The 18,825-nt window shown below is 38.5% G+C and overlaps 1 protein-coding gene across 1 annotated transcript in view; it reads left to right on the top strand.

Annotated features, from left to right (window-relative positions):
• Positions 1-832: 832 nt before the first annotated feature.
• Positions 833-18,825, top strand: part of LOC139712460 (NBAS subunit of NRZ tethering complex-like) — a 61,931-nt gene continuing 43,938 nt past the window's right edge. Inside the window, exons 1-18 of the mRNA XM_071624279.1 lie at positions 833-1,095; positions 4,453-4,516; positions 5,331-5,373; positions 6,246-6,326; positions 6,812-6,903; positions 8,696-8,829; positions 9,948-10,036; positions 10,677-10,733; positions 11,750-11,996; positions 13,032-13,103; positions 13,563-13,691; positions 14,292-14,352; positions 14,925-14,974; positions 16,376-16,519; positions 17,089-17,250; positions 17,574-17,629; positions 18,153-18,222; positions 18,698-18,823. Of these exons, the coding sequence (XP_071480380.1) occupies positions 985-1,095; positions 4,453-4,516; positions 5,331-5,373; positions 6,246-6,326; positions 6,812-6,903; positions 8,696-8,829; positions 9,948-10,036; positions 10,677-10,733; positions 11,750-11,996; positions 13,032-13,103; positions 13,563-13,691; positions 14,292-14,352; positions 14,925-14,974; positions 16,376-16,519; positions 17,089-17,250; positions 17,574-17,629; positions 18,153-18,222; positions 18,698-18,823 (1,788 nt within the window). The 5' untranslated portion in view covers positions 833-984. The remainder of the gene's footprint in view (positions 1,096-4,452; positions 4,517-5,330; positions 5,374-6,245; positions 6,327-6,811; positions 6,904-8,695; positions 8,830-9,947; positions 10,037-10,676; positions 10,734-11,749; positions 11,997-13,031; positions 13,104-13,562; positions 13,692-14,291; positions 14,353-14,924; positions 14,975-16,375; positions 16,520-17,088; positions 17,251-17,573; positions 17,630-18,152; positions 18,223-18,697; positions 18,824-18,825) is intronic.

The raw sequence follows: 18,825 nt of genomic DNA, 5'->3' as shown, positions 1-18,825 counted from the left end.
ACGTCTCCTTTACCAGTGTTTACAATGTAAAATATCACTCTCAGATAGAGGTCTACCTGTTAGTTCAGAATTCAAAGACACACTAACGTTACCTTTTCAGTTGCATTACTTGAGCTTTCATCTTCTGGATTCGGTCCGTAGATTTTTCGCTTGAAATCTAACCACGACTTGACTCTCTCTGGTAGGAATGGGTAGATCCACGGCTGAATGAACCGATTAAACACCCACAAGACAATTGGAATAACGATACACGGGACGCAAACCATAGTGGAAAAAGGCGAGAAGCTTTCTCACAATGAATTGTAGAATAGGTGTCAAGTAGACTAGTGAGTAGACAGAAGTGTATTTGACGTTGGAAGAAGGTTTCGACGTTTTTCCAATTTACTAGTATCTGTTCACTGAGAATTACTCAACTCGGTACACGAACGTGTTTACTTGTACGGCGGCTGAATGTTTGGTGTGTAATATTCTGACGTGTGATTACCTGTGATTACGTAATCCATTGTACACACAGCTTTATATTTGTAGTCGATGTAAGTATATAAAATCATTTAGCCTTTATGAAATTATATTTGCTTCATAAAAATATAAATTACTCACAAAATAATAAATAAACATTTATACACTCTAAAACGTTTACATCGAGAGACTGCAGAAAGACGCATTGACCATCTTGAATGACCACCTGCGCCAGGTCAGTGACGTGTGACAGAATCTGCATTCAATTCAGATCGGTCCCATACACTTATTTTCACGCTGTACATCTCCGCTCGCACCGCAGCTCCACTGAGTTTTACTACGGTCCTCTCACCTCCCTGCTCGCATGCTCTAGGGTCAATACACGGTTCTCGATCGCGTCCATGGTCCATCACCTGTCGCCAAAAGCCCGCAGCCAACAGCACGGGACCTTTCGTGCACAGCAGCTGATGACGTAGCCAATCAACAAGGGACGACGACCCTGCCAAAGTGGCAAACAACGAGGAGATGGCATCTGGCAGTGGGGAAGATGCTTCAAAGTCGAAGAATGACGACGATGACACAATTCTCTACGATCTGTTCTTTCCTTACGAATGGTCACAGGAGTCGGAGCCTTTGGTAAGAACCTATGTCCCTGACTGAGTCTCTCTCACAGTCTCTGGAGACTCTGGATCGTGTCATCCACGACCAAATACCAGGGCTGCAAACAGAGTCAGTGGAAACTGGTAGTTGAGAGTGAGACTCCCATATAGGCACGATAGGCCAATGCTATAATTTAGGAGTCAAAATGAGTGAGATCAATAGAAATGCATGCAAATGAAATAAAGTTTTTTAGGGTGAGAAAGGACCAAAATGAGCGAGTCTCACTCTCAATGAGTGAGAGTTGGCAGCCCTGAAATACGACTCTTACGAGTCAAAAACTAAATTTAATTTATCTCGCTTAGGTACCAGAAAATTGTAGATAACTTGGCATTACCTACAGTAAATTTTAGCTCTAATTGATTTTAACTTTAACTTAACTCCGGCGCGGGGCGCTGTAACAGTACGTATTGGTCCGTATTGGGGTCGCTGCTGCAGTTAAACTTTAACTTAACTCTAACAAAGTGTGATGAGAAGCACCAAGGTACACACGTAGCTGGTTGGTACAGCATGTACAATGCAATGATGCCTTGATGGTAGGTAGATCTAACAAAGATTCTGAATTTACCTACAAACCAGCTACTGGAGTTGACCGAAAGATCGGTCTGTATCTGTCCGTCGGGGAATGTTCCGCGGAGACTGCGTCTGGCTTCACGGATCCCCTCCGTATACAGACCGAAGTCAATGATCCCAGCTCCTGTGTGGAGCAACGCGCACAGATCAAACTTTACGATAAACCAAATTTCAGACAGCTTTTTTACATTCAAACAAGTTTGACATGACATGACACATTATGCAGCAATATTTGGGGTTAATTTCTCACATTTTGCAATCGAAATACTCACAGTAACGCGGTTATAATGCAGAAATTTTATCCATATCGCAACATCGCCGTTCGCTAGCCGTAGGTCGCCATTTTGAATCTGTAAACCAATCACATGCGAGGTACTTTATTTAGTAAAAAAAAACACGTAGAAACTACCTCGCATGTGATTGGCTAATAGATTCATACTGTATGTTCTGCAGTTTGAACGTGACGACGCGACGGGCTGGTTGATGTGTGTTTTGCGTTGAAAATTCGACCGAAATATTGGATTATTCATTAATCTGGTGAGTGTAGTCTATTCTTGAATAGTTGATTTAACTATTCAAGCTTAAATTTGCCGACCTAGGGCCGTGAATTAGACGCAATCGAGAAGGGTGAGGTACCTCACCCAATTTTCCATAGAGACAGTGGTTAAGAACATCCACACAGCAATGGGTACTACAACCTTCCGTCTGTCTACGGAGGACAGCGTTAATGGCAAAATACAAAAGAGTCCTCCGGACAGACGGATCTTTCTGTCTACTACTGGAGCTACCTTTGCTTTGGTGCTTCTCATCAAACTTTATAGGCCAAGTTTGAATCAAAGGCAAGGCAAAGCCTGCTTAGCAACTAACTGAGGATAGATAGAGTCTGTGCATTGCCAGGGGCAGGCAGGTGATTAGGAATTTTATTCAGGTCAGATGGAGGTGTTTGATGTTGTTCAAGTAACGCCGTAGCTGACGCTGTAATTTAACATTTTTATGCCTCCGCCAACAAAAAGGCCTGAAGCATTATGTTTTCGGGTCGTCCGTCCGTCCATCCGTCGTAGCGTCCGTCTGTCCGTCCGTCCGTCCGTCCGTCCGTCCGTCCGTCCGTCCCGTTTTGTTTTTGTCGATATCTCAAGAACCGTGTGGTGGTTTTACATCAAACTTGGTATGAGGGTATATCCTGGGGGGATAGTACTTTGTTTGGATTTTAGGGTCACGGGGTCAAAGGTCACAGGCTATTTTGTGAAAAAAAAAGGTTGAAAATTCATGTTTTTCTCCATATCTCGCAAATGGTTCAAGGTATCTTCATGGAACTTAGTATATATGCTTATTCCAATGGGCAGTGATTATCTAGGGAAGTTGGGGGTCATGGTTCAAAGGTCAGGGGGTCAAAGGTCAAGGTCAACTCCTCAAAATATCACTACTGTCCTTATATTTATGCAATGCCTGAAGGTTTTTGTTTTTAAACTTGATGTATGCATGTATTACCCAATTCTGTGGGAAGTTTCTTGCCAAAAGGTCAATGGTCAAAAGGTCAAAGGTCAAGTGAAAGTGCTGAATTGCACTTTTTCCTCCATATCTCAAAAGTAACAAGGTATCATCATGAAACTTACATATTTATGCATGTTCAACCTGACAGTGATTCTCTTTGGAACTGTGAGGTCAAAGGTCAAAGGCCAGGTTTAGATAATGCTGTTTTCCTATTTGATACTGAAATTATACTTTTTCTCAGTACCTTGAAAATTACTCAATGCATAAACTTATTAAAGGGTCAAAAGTCAAGTAAAAATCATCAGTTCCCCAAATACCTGCACTCTGACATTTTAATCATTCATCCAATTGAACCTAGTTCTAGGAAAGTGAACATTCAGCACATTTGTGGCAAACCTGTCATTTTAATATTTTGCCAATTGTGTGAAACTGTCATCACACATTGTCAAGACATTGTACTATAGACCTATTAGGAGAACCATGCATTATGGCGGAGGCATATCAGTCGCCGTAGCGATGTATCTAGTTAATGATGGTTTTTGTTGTGTAACACTAACAGGCATTGCCACGGAACAGTTTGTTACACCCACAATCACTTCATAATTGGTACCTTGCATGCACACGTTAGACCTTGTTCGTACAACGCTACAGTTATTTTACTCGTAAATGTCTTGGTATGTTGCTAAATTATGGAAGGGGGTCAGCTACATCCTGCATTTAAATTTTCTGTAATTTATCATTAGTGTTCGAACTGAAAACTTCTCATCAGCAGTTTATTGTGTCTTCATCATGATTGCATGTGGAAAGATTTCCTTCATCCACCCCCCCCCCCCCCCCCCCCCCCCCCCGGGCCACCCAGCCCCACTTATTTTGCCATACCACAACACTACCCTGCCCTTATTAGCTTACGCATGGATGCATGCACGCTGTCCCCACCACTTGCCAAATGTGTGTGTGTACGTTGTCAGTAAGAAGTCAAGGAACTGTGTTCTTCTTTTAAAATTAGATTTAGTCAAATTTCCTTTTGCTTGTAATGATGACAAAGTTCCATATTGTAGCCTATCCACCAATGATGAAGGCACATGGATTTATCAAAACTTCAGAACTTTTGAACAACTTTCTGAATATCCTCAACTGTACTGATGTGTGGTTCTAATATTTCTGCATTCACTAAATCTACATGAATGATTAGGGTAAATCCCTATTTCATACAGATGTTTCTTATAAAATCAATCATCATCTCTTTTGCATTTTTTTTTTCTTGATTGTCAGACAAATGTCATCGCAGAGAAACCAAGGGGTTCTCTGATAGGCAAGGTATCATCGGCTACAGCAAGTGAGTAATGACTTTTTTTGTTTGTTTGTTTGTGTGTTTTGAAGGTGCTTTTTAAAAAAAATCAAATCATTTATTTAATAAATACCATGAAGTTTAGATATCCATAGTGTTAAGTTTATAGATTGATATTGTTTGAGTGCACCCAATCTTGATAAGCTGATAATGTGGAGTAAAGTAGAATCTGAAGTAGATGGAAGAAGAAGAGAGGTGCAATTAACATACAGTATATTTACTTGTTAGTTTGTTTGTGGGTTTGAAGGTGTTTTTTTTTTTTTAAATCAAGTCCTTTATTTAATAAATGTAATACCATGAAGTTTAGGTACCAGAATCTACAGTATTAAGTTTGTAGATTGATCTTGTTTGAGTGCACCCAATCTTGATAAGCTGGTACCGTAGTTAAGTATGGAATAAAGTAGAATCTGAAGTAGATCGAAGAAGAAGAGAGGTGCAGTTAACATACAGTATATTTGCTTTTTAACATAGCTGCAGGGATTTGTTACAGGATGTCACTCCTCTCCAACCCACGGCTTTGGAAATTGATTCTCTCCTCAGTCGCAGTGCATGCACTGTTTTTCTGTGTGTTTTGTAATTTTACTTCTTTGCAATCTTGATAGAGTGCTGATGTGCATTTGGATGTCTCAATGCATTTTACTGTGTTGGTATAACAATATTTGTTGTTGTGTCATTGTTACCGGTCATATTTAAACAGAGTGCGCATTTTTAAACGCTGGGGTGTATATCAATGTGTAAATGTTGCGTCAAGTGATTGAACTGTGTGAATTATTACTTCTTGTGTCTCCTTCCTTCGATGCAGGATCCCTATGGACATTTGTCCGCAGTACTGGTATTCCGGTAGGGTGAGTGTCAAAGTAGGGAAGAAGAAAGAAAAAAGCAAAGAAACAGCCATGAAAGAATAGGTAGAGAAATGGTGAAAAGGGGAGATGGCATGTGAAAAAACAGATAGAGGGGCACATCCAGTACAACAGGTTAATGCTTGTGACGAAAAAGGTTAGTCAAAAGATTTCAAAGAATTTCTGATAAATGTAATGTCTCTCTGATAAGATCACATTGTATTTAAATCCAAAGCTACCAAGCCTCACTAAACCTGCAGGAGGCTCCCAGAAAGAAAGAAAGAAAGAAAGAAAGAAAGAAAGAAAGAAAGAATGAAAGAAAGAAAGAAAGAAAGAAAGAAAGAAAGAAAGAAAGAAAGAAAGAAAGAAAGAAAGAAAGAAAGAAAGAAAGAAAAAAAAAGAAGAAGAAAGAACGAAAAGAAAGAAAGAAAGAAAGAAAGAAAGAAACAAGCAAACACCACCACCACCAAAAAAAAAAGTCACAAACAAAAACATAGATACTGGTATCTGGTCTTGTCTTAAAGAGAGAATATAAACATGTACTATGTGGTTTGTTTGTTTGTTTGTTTGCTATTTTGTTTTGTTTGTGTTGTTTTTGTTTGTTTTTTTTTTTTGCCCACTGAGATACATGTTATGTGTCCCTTACACAAGTATCTCCCAGATTGCTCCTCGTAGCTTTATTGGTTTTCATGTGCAAATGTTGGCAGCTCCTGTAAATCAGAAGCATATAATTGATTTATTTACCCATATAATGTAACTCTAGATACACTTACAGATAAGCAGGAAGACTCATACATAGTTGTACTCTATAGGAATGCAGCTATTAGCCTATGGCTCCATTGCTGCTACCACAGGCTTGTACATTCTGTTTCCACCAGGTCATCATCAACGTGCTCCCTACCAGCAGCTCTGATCAAACTGGTCAACTCCCAAATCAGCTGGCATATAGCCACTGCCAGGTAGGTGGATGTACTGTATTACACTCTTAAAGATGTTGATCTCTGAACAGGACTTGACAGGGGGATAAAAATTAACACTCCCTTGCAAAAAATGAGCTTAAAGCTCACAAACATTATGGTAAATCAATGCAGGCTAGTGCTCAGCTAGTCTGCCAAGTGTATGAATTGAAAGAAAAAAAAAGGTGTCAAAATCAGATCCAGGTGTTAGGTGTTTATATCTTCTGTCAGTTTTGACACTGAATGAAAAAAGAAGAGATTCTTAGTAATGTATTCATGCATGATATCAACCAGTAGTAGTAGTATTGTTTCATATTATGACTGTGACAAAATTGGAAAGATTGATGTGTAATTCTCAGCTAGGAAAGCTAGGTCGACACAAATTTGATTTCCTTTGCAAATTGAACATCTAAAGTAGTCTCAGGAGTACTTGTAAATGACTAACAATCACACACACACAAATATTATTATGATCATTTTCTTTTCAGTGATGGCAATCTAGTGGCTGTCCTACAAGACACGTGCATTGAGGTTCGGTCATCGAGAGATAACTTTCAGTCTTGTGTCTGCAAGTGCCAAGGTAAAAGAGAGAGTTCCAAACATTTTGACTGAAATCTCAAACCTTGTTCAAATACAGTCATTGATAGGCTACCAGATGTTAGCAATTTCTGAAGTGTAAACCTATAATGCCTCTCAGAAACATATACAAAATTATAATATAACCATCTCTATCTACAGAATGCCAATGTCACAAACAACCAAAAACAGTTTCAGGGTCAACATATTAGTAATCTCATGACTGATACATGTTTTCATATCAACAACAAACACATATCAGGTATTATGGATACATGGTGCCCTCTCTGTATGTTAACGGCATTTGAATTATGCTTACTTCCAGTTTGTTGTCCCCGCCGAACGAGTTCGAGCAGGGGACTATGAAACGGGCTCCGTACGTGTGTGTGTCCGTGTGTCCGTCCGTCTGTCCGTCCGTCCGTCCGTGTGTCCGTGTGTCCGTGTGTCCGTGTGTGCGTCCGTGTGTGATCAAAATCTTCAATTTGCTACTTCTCTGTCATTTATGAGCCAATTTTGATTCTGTTTGCTTTATATGATAGCACTACATGGGAGCTTTGAAACTTCTACACAGAATTTCAGTCGTGACCTTTGACCTTGACCTTTGACCTATATTGTACATTTTGCTACAAAATGCTACTCCTTCGCCATTTCTAACCCGATTTCGATTCCGTTTGCTTTATGTGATGGCGCTAGGTGAGGGCTTCAAAACTTCTACACAGAATTTTGACCTTTGACTTCTTTGACCTTTGACCTTGATTTTTTGACCTATATTGTACATTTTGCTACAAAATGCTACTCCTTCGCCATTTCTAACCCGATTTCGATTCCGTTTGCTTTATGTGATGGCACTAGGTGAGGGCTTCAAAACTTCTACACAGAATTTTGACCTTTGACTTCTTTGACCTTTGACCTTGATTTTTGACCTATATTGTACATTTTGCTACGAAATGCTACTCCTTCGCCATTTTTAACCCGATTTCGATTCCGTTTGCTTTATATGATGGCACTAGTTGAGGGCTTCAAAACTTCTACACAGAATTTTGACCTTTGACTTCTTTGACCTTTGACCTTGATTTTTGACCTATATTGTGCATTTTGCTACAGAATGCTACTCCTTCGCCATTTCTAACCCGATTTCGATTCCGTTTGCTTTATGTGATAGCACTAGGTGAGGGCTTCAAAACTTCTACACAGAATTTTGACCTTTGTCTTCTTTGACCTTTGACCTTGATTTTTGACCTATATTGTACATTGGCTACAAAATGCTACTCCTTCGCCATTTCTAACCCAATTTCGATTCCATTTGCTTTATGTGATGGCACTAGGTGAGGGCTTCAAAACTTCTACACAGAATTTTGACCTTTGACTTCTTTGACCTTTGACCTTGATTTTTTACCTATATTGCACATTTTGTTACAAAATGCTACTTCCGGCGGGGACATATGTTACGCACTGCGTAATTTCTACTTTTCCTTGTTTAGTTTTTGTTTGTTTGTTTGTTCAACATTTCAATACTTGTTACAGGCCCACAAAATACCATCCTGAGTGGATAGTTACTTTATACACCATAAATAATGAAGTTTATCACATTCAGGTGATTTGCTGCAAAATGAATCCTCAACATCATCTTGACTTAATGACTGTGGAATTTTATGATGAATTTGGTCATGTCCTGGTCAATTTATTCCAGTTGTACTTTTTTAGAATGCCTGGTGTGGAGGAAATGGGTGTCAACATTGTCAGTGAATATTAATGTTCAAGTTTGAAACCTACTTTGTTTCTGTTGCTCTCCCAAGTTCCGAAGGACTCACACCCCCAGTGGAGAGGGCTGGCTTGGAGTCCCGACTGGGCCCTAATCGCCTGCTCGGACAGCAGGGGCAACATCAGGGCATTTGACCTGTATGGCACATTGCTCTTTACCATTGAAAGGGTAAGAAATATTATCAGGGTCACCAGATATTGTATTCAGGGAAGAAGAAGTCTGTGGTATGTCATTTTAGCATTTAATGAATTAATGTTTCAAGGAATTATCTCTCAAAATGACTGCACATGTTTTTCTTATCCCTTTCTGTTTGTCTCTGTTTGTTGTTCATTATGGGATTCAAAGTTGTTGTTTTTTCTGTACATTTTGATATTTATGTCTAACACATTGTGTAACCTGATTACTATCTTGTTTAATAGTCTGAATATACATGAGTTTGAAATTACTGGTACCAAATTTTAACATAAACATGGAATTTGCAGAACAAAAAGATTACTGTGACAAACCACAGGGTTTTAAAAGAGCTATGTAAGGAAACTGTCAATCAATTGAGTCCCAGAAACCACATTTCTGTGTTATGTTGCTGTATCATTTTATTGTAATTTTTACTTATTAATGATAATGCTTCATAAGGTAGAGTCTACAAATTATATTTCATTTTTATAGCCCTCTGTTGTCCATCTATAACTGTTTGTTTTGATTTACAGGATAATAAAAAAAACCCTGTGATTGCTAACTGTAGGACTGTTTATTACTTTTGACACAATATAGAAGATGAGAGGTCCTATCTATTACAAATTTTTGTATTTTTTGTCTGATTTTGTGCAGACTTCATGGATTCATATACTTCCACTTAATCTTTCTCCAATATGAGCTATGCAGGGAAATTCAGATTGATAGATAAGATGTTAATGTGTATTAAATTGGCAACACAATTTTAGAAGATTAGAGTTCCTGTTTCCCTCTCATATTCCCGTAAATTTCATCTGATTTTGTGCGCAGACTTGCTGGATTCATCTAGATCCATTTAATCTTTTTCCATTACAAGATATGCGGGGAATTTCGGAAGTGCCAATTTGATGATCACAAGATGAAGATTTGTGCAGCTAACTTCTGCCATGATTTGACGGCATTAATGAGACAATCGGCAAAGTAAAAATTGGTTGCTTGGGAGATGCGATACTCTGTGTGCTCAGTTGCATCCTACTTTCGTGGGCATTTCTTTCGTCTGTCGTAGGATCAAATTGTCGCTACATTGTAATATTTTATGTTTCTGTATCATTCAGGCTAAACAACTGCCTCCTGACAGTCCGGTGGATTTTAGCCAAGCTGTCGCAACTCTGCTCTTCACAGACTACAAACAGACCGCCCAATGGTAAAGAAACAGACAGAGAGGCAAACAAACAGACAATACTTCTTAGTGAGAAGAGATAGTATATTTCATTCCATTACTTGTAACTTGAAGTAAAGGGACTCTGTGGTTTCACAGTATGCTATGTTGCTTTTCTTAAATTTTCCCTTCTGTTTGCTGGCTCAGTTTTAGACACATGCATTTGGTAAGCCCTGAAAGCTCATTGACTCATTATGCACACAATCGAATTAACCCATTCCTTATCAGATTTCTAAAGTAGACCTTGAACAGGGTCCAGATGTTTCGTACACTAGACAGGAAATGGGCTACAAACTCCCCCAAACTGTAATGGTAGTTTAAACAGACCACTCAGCCACAACAAGGCCGCAATCATGCATGAAGGTCTCTATCTATGATATGACAGGGTGTGAGACTTACCTAGCCTGTTCAGTGAGAGTTTGTTATAGGACACAGACGTGAATGAAACATGCAGTGGATGAGCTTGATGAACAAAGTAGAGTAGGATTTATAATCATTTTGTCATGAAAATTGATTTGCAAGGTATCAGAGCATTTAGAGATATCGAGAACACAAAATTTGTTATTAGTTATTTTTATCTACGATGTATGTACTTATCTATGTTTACACTGAATTTGATAAATAGGTCAGCTGAGCTGCTTGTGATTAACTACCATGGCAGTCTGGACTCCTATCTGGTCAGGTAAGACAGGTTTAGCCTTCGTTCCAGACTGCTCATGTATGACAGTGCACACTGGAACTGTATTATATAATGTACATTATATTTAGCCTGGAAAGATCTTTGCCATTTGATTGGTTGTTTGGCATTGATCATTCAGCCCATTTCACTATGACGTCATCATCCGTGCAATTGTGGCTCCATTTACAGTGCAATTTTGGATCCATACGATTTGCTCCATTGCACGCTCGCTAAGGGTTCGGCACACCACGCGTGTAAAACGCTTGCATTTGCAGTGTGTGTATGCGACAGCGCGCTAGCATAAAGCGCTTGGTGAGCACTCTCGCGATCTCGGATTCTCTTGTGTTTCTAAATTAGTAAAACACCAAATGACAATGATCTATTTTAGATGTTATATGAAGCAAATGATAAATGTTTTTCATTCATGCAATGGACAGAATATTTCATTTGGTGGAAGATGAAATGTTTGATCCATTCAACAAGGCGCAGCCGAGTTGAATGGATCATTTCATCTTTCACCTCATGAAATATTCCGTCCATTGCACTCATAAACATTCATTATTTGTATACCATTATAGTTAGTTAAGTGATTGGACTCCTCTTGTAACGAGAGCATATTAATTTGTACTCATTTTCATATTATTTTGTGTAATCAGAAAATAAATCGTGGTAATTAGATGTTTTTCAAAAGTTTGTAACTTTTGCATTTTAAATGCTAATGAATGAGCTGATGTAGTCTATACAACCCACTCTGATGTATGTCTTTTTGTTGATATTAAAGTCTACACTGGTGAAGGCACATATATAGATACAAGATGACCAGTAAGAAAACGAAATAGCTGCTTATATTTCTCTTGAAAAGTATATGACACAATTAGAAGAGCAACGAAACTGATTTCTTTTGTTAAGTGTATTTCAAATTATGAGAGGGACTTTTTTTTTATAGTGGCTGTGCATTCAATAATAGACCCACTAGTTAATTTTTGTGTCATATATGAACAATGCATAATGTTCCTCAGCTCATCGGGGGAGTACCAGTACAACCACACCTTCCAGTTTGGCAGCCACTACCCCCAGGGCATCAGCTGCGTAACGTACGATGCTGCTCACTCCCTCCTGTTTGTCGGGGGAGCGTCCCAGGATGACACGTCCGCATCTTGCGACAGTCCGACTACAGCGACGAGGCTCGGACTGACGGCGTGGAGGGTGCTTTCGGTGCCACCCTACTACAAGCTTGTGACGGACTACGATGCGGAGTATGGGAAGGTGAGCTCCGACCTGAACTCTCTCATTGGATACATTGCTGTATAGTGTTTAGTTACTCATGTGTGCTGTCTGTTTGAGTGTGTTTGTGTCTTTTTGCTTGTGTCTCCGTGTGTCTTAGGTATGTGTGTGTGTGTGTGTGTGTGTGTGTGTGTGTGTGTGTGTGTGTGTGTGTGTGTGTCTTTGTACACCTGTGCCTATGGGTAAAGTGAGATATGGCAGGGCTGCCAACACTGGAAACTAGTTGAGAGTGAGACTCCCATAGGCCAATGCTATAATATAAGAGTCAAAATGCGTGAGATCAATAGAAATGCACGCAAATGAAATAAAGTGCTAGAGTGAGAAAGGACCAAAATGCGTGAGTCTCACGCTCAATGCGTGAGAGTTGGCAGCCCTGAGATATGGACTGATGTGAGAATATACTGACAGCTGCATTTTGGTGTCAAATAAACCCTGTTGACCTTCAGTCTCAAAGCAAAGCATTATTTTTGCTTGTGATATTCATCAGATGAGATAGCAGAATCCCAAGTATTTTAGTGTATTCAATGGGAACAGATGAGGTTGAAAGGTTGTTAGTAGATCTTCAAGGTAAAATATACATTTATAAATGTATGCTGTCCTGTGCAGCTATAGTTGTTTCAGAAGCATGGTCTCCATGTGAAATTTTTAGTTTTAACATTTCATTAACAAGTACACAGAAAAAATGGTATTCCTCATAAGTAAGACATCAAGATTACTCAAAAAAAAAATGTATATGTATTTGATGTAAATTCAGGATGATGCATTTTGTGGTGTCATTCTTCTGTTAATGAGGACACAACATACTTAATATTTCAGAACAGTACTTCTTGATTGCTTAACATTAAGAGGTTCCTGTAAAAAAAAATACAGTAAACAAAACAAAAAACAACAACCCCAAAACTTTTGTGTGTGTGTGTGTGTGTTTGAAATAATGATGCCTCATTCTTTGTAGTGAGCTGCATGTGTGGGTGTTTCCAACATTAATCACGTGGTGTGTTTCTTGTACTGCATTGAAAGGTTGGGACATCGAGAAAGCTCCTACGCAGGATGACGACAGTCAATAACCTCTTCATGAGGTCACAGAATCAGGTAAGATGGAGAATATAGCTGTTATGAGTCATATCAATGATATGATCTGTCCAGTCTTTACCTACACTGTAGTATTTAGGGAATTTAGTATTTGATCTTGGACTTTGGAATGATAGCATGACTGCAATTAATACAGAACTTTCATCTTTAAAACACTGGATGATGTGGCCACTTTCAGCTGTACTGAATGCAGATGAATACTTTGTTTAAGCCTGTAACATGAATCTGTCATGTACTTTCATGTTCCTGTATTTGCATTCACTATATCAGTCCATTTGTCACATTTCAATCAGCTAAAGTCACTAAGTGAGATACATTTATGTTAGCCTTGTTCTCGTGTATGGTTTGTTAGTACATGCATGAGCAGGTCTAGAGAGAGAGAGTAACAGTTTGAAATCTTTTTACACATTTTTCGCTGGGATGGCACACCAGTCTTTATCTCATCTTCTTGTGTAACAGGATGGCATCTACAGAATGTGCCTATCACCCAAGGGAGGCCACTTGGTGACTGCACACCAGTCTGGTCTGCTGTGCCTGTGGGAGGTGCCCTCTCTGAGAAGAAAGCAGGCTTGGCCATTGGAAGAACAGGTGTGGTGGGGATTAACAATTTGACAACAGAAACTGATATCATGCACCCCACCCCCTATGCTCTCATGTCTTTAATAGTAATCATGCAATAATGGTTTCGTACCAGAGCAGAGCGGGCTCTGAAAAATTCGAACGAGCCGTTAGTTTGAATCGACGCGGTACCGCGACAATCAATATACACGTATTGTACGAAACCATTATTGCATGATTACTAAGACATGAGAGCACTTTGGGGTGAGTAAGTCTCACAATGTTAGTTATATGAAAGGTACTTTAACCTGAAACACAAACTAAGACAAGGAAACTCAGGGAAACTTTTGAGGTACCAAAACTTTATATCATCTTTAATGGATGCCCATAGTAGTTGATGTAAATGATAGGAAGAGAAAAAGAGTATTGTAACTTATGTTTTAATAACAAAAAGAGAAAAAAATATAGTGTGAAATAGTGTGTCCAGTGTACAAAACTTCTGACGGGCAAAAATAAAACCCACATATAAGATATAATTTGATATGAACATGTAGATATTCCAAAGTCTTGTTTGGGACATACATGTAAGCTAATGCCTGATGTGTTGTCTTCTTGTATGTATTCATTTAGCCTGGATACAATGAGAGCAATCCTCAGATATTGGTGCCCATGAAGAAAAAGGCAAATGATGGTGAGTTTGAGGGCAATAATACCCCCCCCCCCCCCGAAAAAAGAAAAAAAGAATAGGAAGTCAAAGAAAAGAGAGTTTGTCAACATGGACTGTTAGTGACTTCTTTTTCTTTTTTGGTCAGTGATTTACCTAGTGTGTATAGATTGAAACACTGTATGTAAAGCCAGTATTAAAAGTATCTATGCGTTTTGGATCAGAATTTATATTCTTGGTTTTTCATGACTTGTATCAGTTTCATATTCATATATCAGCAAAATTTCATCGCCTCTTTTATGAAATTGAAGGTATTTCTTTACCGAGTATTTTTTCGCAGGAAATCTATTCTTTAGGTTTTCTGAAATACCAGTAAAGCAAATGTGGTAGGAACTTTACACATTTGTCAGGAATTTGTTAAATCGATGACTTGTTCTTCTCAATGACAATATGTAATGGAGAATTCTAGGAATGTTTTCCTTTTTTAGTGTCAACCAGTTGTCAGTTTCCTCATATGTAGACCACTGATTGAATTCCTTTGTGGTAATATTACAATAGGGGTAGTGTGAAATACTGTTTTATCTTCTCATACCTTGTAGGTTCATCTCATTCTAATCTCTTGATCGATATCAACTTCTGGTCTGAGGAGGTAAGTGACCTTTAAACCTAACCAGGCCGGGCTTTTTTGGGTGTTCTGTGGCCGGGGAGGGGTTGATTCAACCCCCCCTGAGATCTCGGCCGTCGCTCGCGCAATCACCATGAAAATTGGCACATACATTACCTGTGGCGTAATCTACCAAACTTTAAAAAAAAAATGAAAATTTTCATCATAATGATTAATTATGTTAATATATGCATAAAATCATACTTTTTGCTCTAAATCAGAAATGAAAGCTCCTAGAATCCTAATTTTTGGTGATAACATTCTTTGTAGCATTCCTAACAATGTACATAAAAAGAAAATCTGGTATCAAAATCAATTTCTTTTGTATTTTATTGTTTTATGAATTTCTTATGTATTTCTCTGTTTTTTCTACCTCTTGTTTTATCTTTTTTTTTTTCTCAAAATTTATGACAGAACCTATTTCAAGCATAATTATGCTAAAATTAATTAGTTTCAGCCTATGAAAGTGAAAATAATCATATCTTTATGAATAAGAAGAGAAAACTCCATTTGCATAGACTTTATACACAAAAATCACGTTTTTGAGCCATTTTCGGTCTGACAGGCATGTATAAAAGGTCGCGCAGCGTCGTAACGGTATGCGCGATTTTCGCGAAAATGGTGTCAAAAGATGCGCAAGACTTGAAAGTAAAAAGTCAGCGAACGGCGCGGTCAAAAAATTTCGCGCGGCGGAGTAGTCGCGAAAAATGTCGAGGGGGGTGATTCAACCCCCCCCCCGGCCTTTTTAGGGTTAAAGTGCAACATCAAGTTTTACATCTGAAGTAGGGAAAAAATATGAATGTGTTCCATAGGATGTTCGTTTTTATTGTGCTGTTTTCTGCTGTTTAAAAAAACACACACCACTTACAGCATATTCATAATTATGTAACTTATATAATTCTTATCACAATGAATTGTCCAGTTGATGCAACTTATTTTAATGAAATGGATCATGTTTGCAAGAGGAACATGTGTTTGTTTCTCAAGATTGCTGTCATTGAGCACGTAAATGTATCATCACTTGACAAGAAAAGTGTATTTGTGATGGCATTCCCTCTCTATCTATTTGATTTATTTGAAGATACTGACATTGTTTGCTATCTCTATAAGTTTGCGTATCCTTGCATCATAGCAAAAACATCTTCCCTTGAGTAAACACTATGTTTTGGTAGATTTCACCTGACTTTCATACCATTTTCCTTTAAAGCCATAATATTCAATTTTTTCTTCTTCAATGAATCATGTAGGATTTGACATAGCTGTGGAAGGGCATCAAGAAATTAAAATTTCTTGCATGTTCCTACCCTGTAATATGATCATTGGACAATATTTGTCTTGTTTTGTTTTCATTTGGTTGGGTGTGTGTCTGTCTGTCTGTCTGTCTAGGCGGTGATTCTTGCTCGCTGCTCAGGAGCTGTGGCAGTGTGCTCTGTGAAAAACTTGAACAATCTGCTGGGTACATCTTGCGAGTGGCTGGCCCCAGCACCGCGGCTCACCATGGCCTCAGAGAAAGGCTTCATGGCCCTTGATGTGAGTGGAAAGGAGATCAGAGAAAATCCACCTGCTGAGAGCTGTGACCAAATCAAGCTTCATATTCTCATTGCCAACCTTTTTTTTTTTTCAAATACATTTCTCGTAATTTCTGCATATTGAAAATACATGGCACGACCAGAACATTTTGGCTCATATTCATTTTGACTTGAGGAGGGGGTGGGGGTATTTCATGCACTAGATTATATCATGTGCAATGCATTCATTACACAATTTCATGGTTTATGCCATATTAAAGTTCTATTCTGTCATAGACGTGCAGGGAGCTAATATTGTTGTTAGCATTCAAACTGATGGATGCTCTGTGGTGCAAAGCAAACCACCAGTGGTTAACAAAATGGTACAGGTGCCATGAAGTACTTGCTTGAAACTGGCAGAAAGAAAAGGGTATGACCTGACTCATAATTGAAAGAAACAAAAATGGAATTGAAAAGATTGAAATTGAAAAGATTGGCATCGAAACAAAACAAATGAGTGTTGTGACACTGAAATGTATTGTAATGTGAGTGTTAACAGCACTTGTGACTTTCTTGAATTCCGCCATCTAGTGTGAGAGTCGCTCCCTGCCCATGAAGAGACCCAGGAGTCCCGACAGTGAGAGAGAGGGAGACACCAACGGGCCGGTCGATAGGGAGGATGATGAGGAAGACGATGATGATGATGACGAGGATGCACCACTCCTCACAAAGACTGCCAAGTACATGAAAGAGGTATTAATGTCAGGTTTAATTCTTGAATGGACCAGTTTTTAGATACTGATAAATTGTTCTCTGTCACTGTGACAGTCTACCCGAGTCTTGAAAAATGGATTATGTACAGTTGACGGCATCGTATGATCTTGCTTCCTGTTTTCCATGCCTATTTCTCTCTCTCTCTCTCTCTCTCTCTCTCTCTCTCTTTCTGAACCTGAAGGAGTGTTCAAAACTGCAATGAAATTGCTAAGTTAAATGTTTGAATGTTTGTTTACACTTTGTCGACATGTTGGAAAGTTATTTCTTTTTTTTTTTTTTTTTTTTTTTTTTTTGGTTAATAGGTGATGTACTTTGTTACAGAGAGTGAAAGATTTCAACCACCTAGAAAAAAGCCCAGGTAAGGAAATCTCCCATTAGCTTTAGATTTAAATGGAAGAAGAAGAAGAAATTGACACAATGAGCCATGCTTGTGGCTTTATTTCATTTTGTTAACTGTTTATTGATGCAAATTCATAAAATGTCATGTTTCTAAAATGTCCCTCAAGGTATTCCATTAGATTTTTTAGTTCCAGGAGTACAGTTTTCATATTGAATGTTATTGTCTGCTGGCCTATATATCTTATGTTTCACAATCATGTTGGACTCATATAGGAGTGCCGTGCACTACCTCATTGCGCTGACTGATAGACTGATATTGAAACATTATCTGTTTCGTTTGTTCTATGTTGCAAATGTTTAGGCAGTATGAAAGTATTTAAGAATTTTTCTGCACAATGAAGTTTTCCCATTTCAGAAGATTCCCTGTTTGTGGAGAAGTGATTGTATTGATCATTATTGCATTTCATTGCAGTACACCATAAACTGATATAGATGTAGGAGAAAGAATATCACTGATCCGTGAATGCCTTGCATATTTTCAGGGTGACTCACAGAACATACTGCCTACTGAGTATTCAAAAGACCACACCAGATGAACTCTTTCTCAGAAAGGTAAAATAAAAAGAGACAAAATGTACTTTATATCATTGATTTATGATAACATGGCAATCATACTGATTTTTTGTTGTGTGATGTACCAGTCAACAAATAGATGAGATTTACTCATGCTTTGTGCTTCTTTGATTTTTATATGTTGACTTTCTCTGTTTACTCAATGTGATCTTAAACTTTAAATTCACTCCACACCTGTATGATTAGGATTTGAAATTGATATCTGTTGCAAGCAAGGGTACAGGCAAAGAGACCTCATTTCTTGCTTAGGGATTACTAGTATTTCTTTGTGTGTTTGTTTGTTTGGATAATGTGGGAAATGTGATTACAAGGATGTGATTAGTATGACTGCCATTTAGGAAATATAATCAACAAACACCCTTATCAGCTTTTTAATGTCAAAAAATTGCATTCAACTGATTATGATTCTTCTTTTTCCCCCATTCTCCTTGTTTTCTAATTCTCAACATGATAGATCCAGATGGAGGAGTATGGTGAGGCACTAGCTCTTTCCCAGAGATTTGGTCTTGACTCAGATGTAGTATACCAGACACAATGGCGCAAGACTAGAGTTTCCCTAGCCTCCATCCAAGACTACTTGGT

The sequence above is a fragment of the Diadema antillarum genome, unplaced genomic scaffold (genome assembly GCF_040938485.1).
Source record: "Diadema antillarum isolate AM-2024a unplaced genomic scaffold, OU_Dant_1.0 scf00000041, whole genome shotgun sequence".
Taxonomy (NCBI): Eukaryota; Metazoa; Echinodermata; class Echinoidea; order Diadematoida; family Diadematidae; genus Diadema; species Diadema antillarum.
This window is presented reverse-complemented; position numbering and strand designations above follow the sequence as displayed.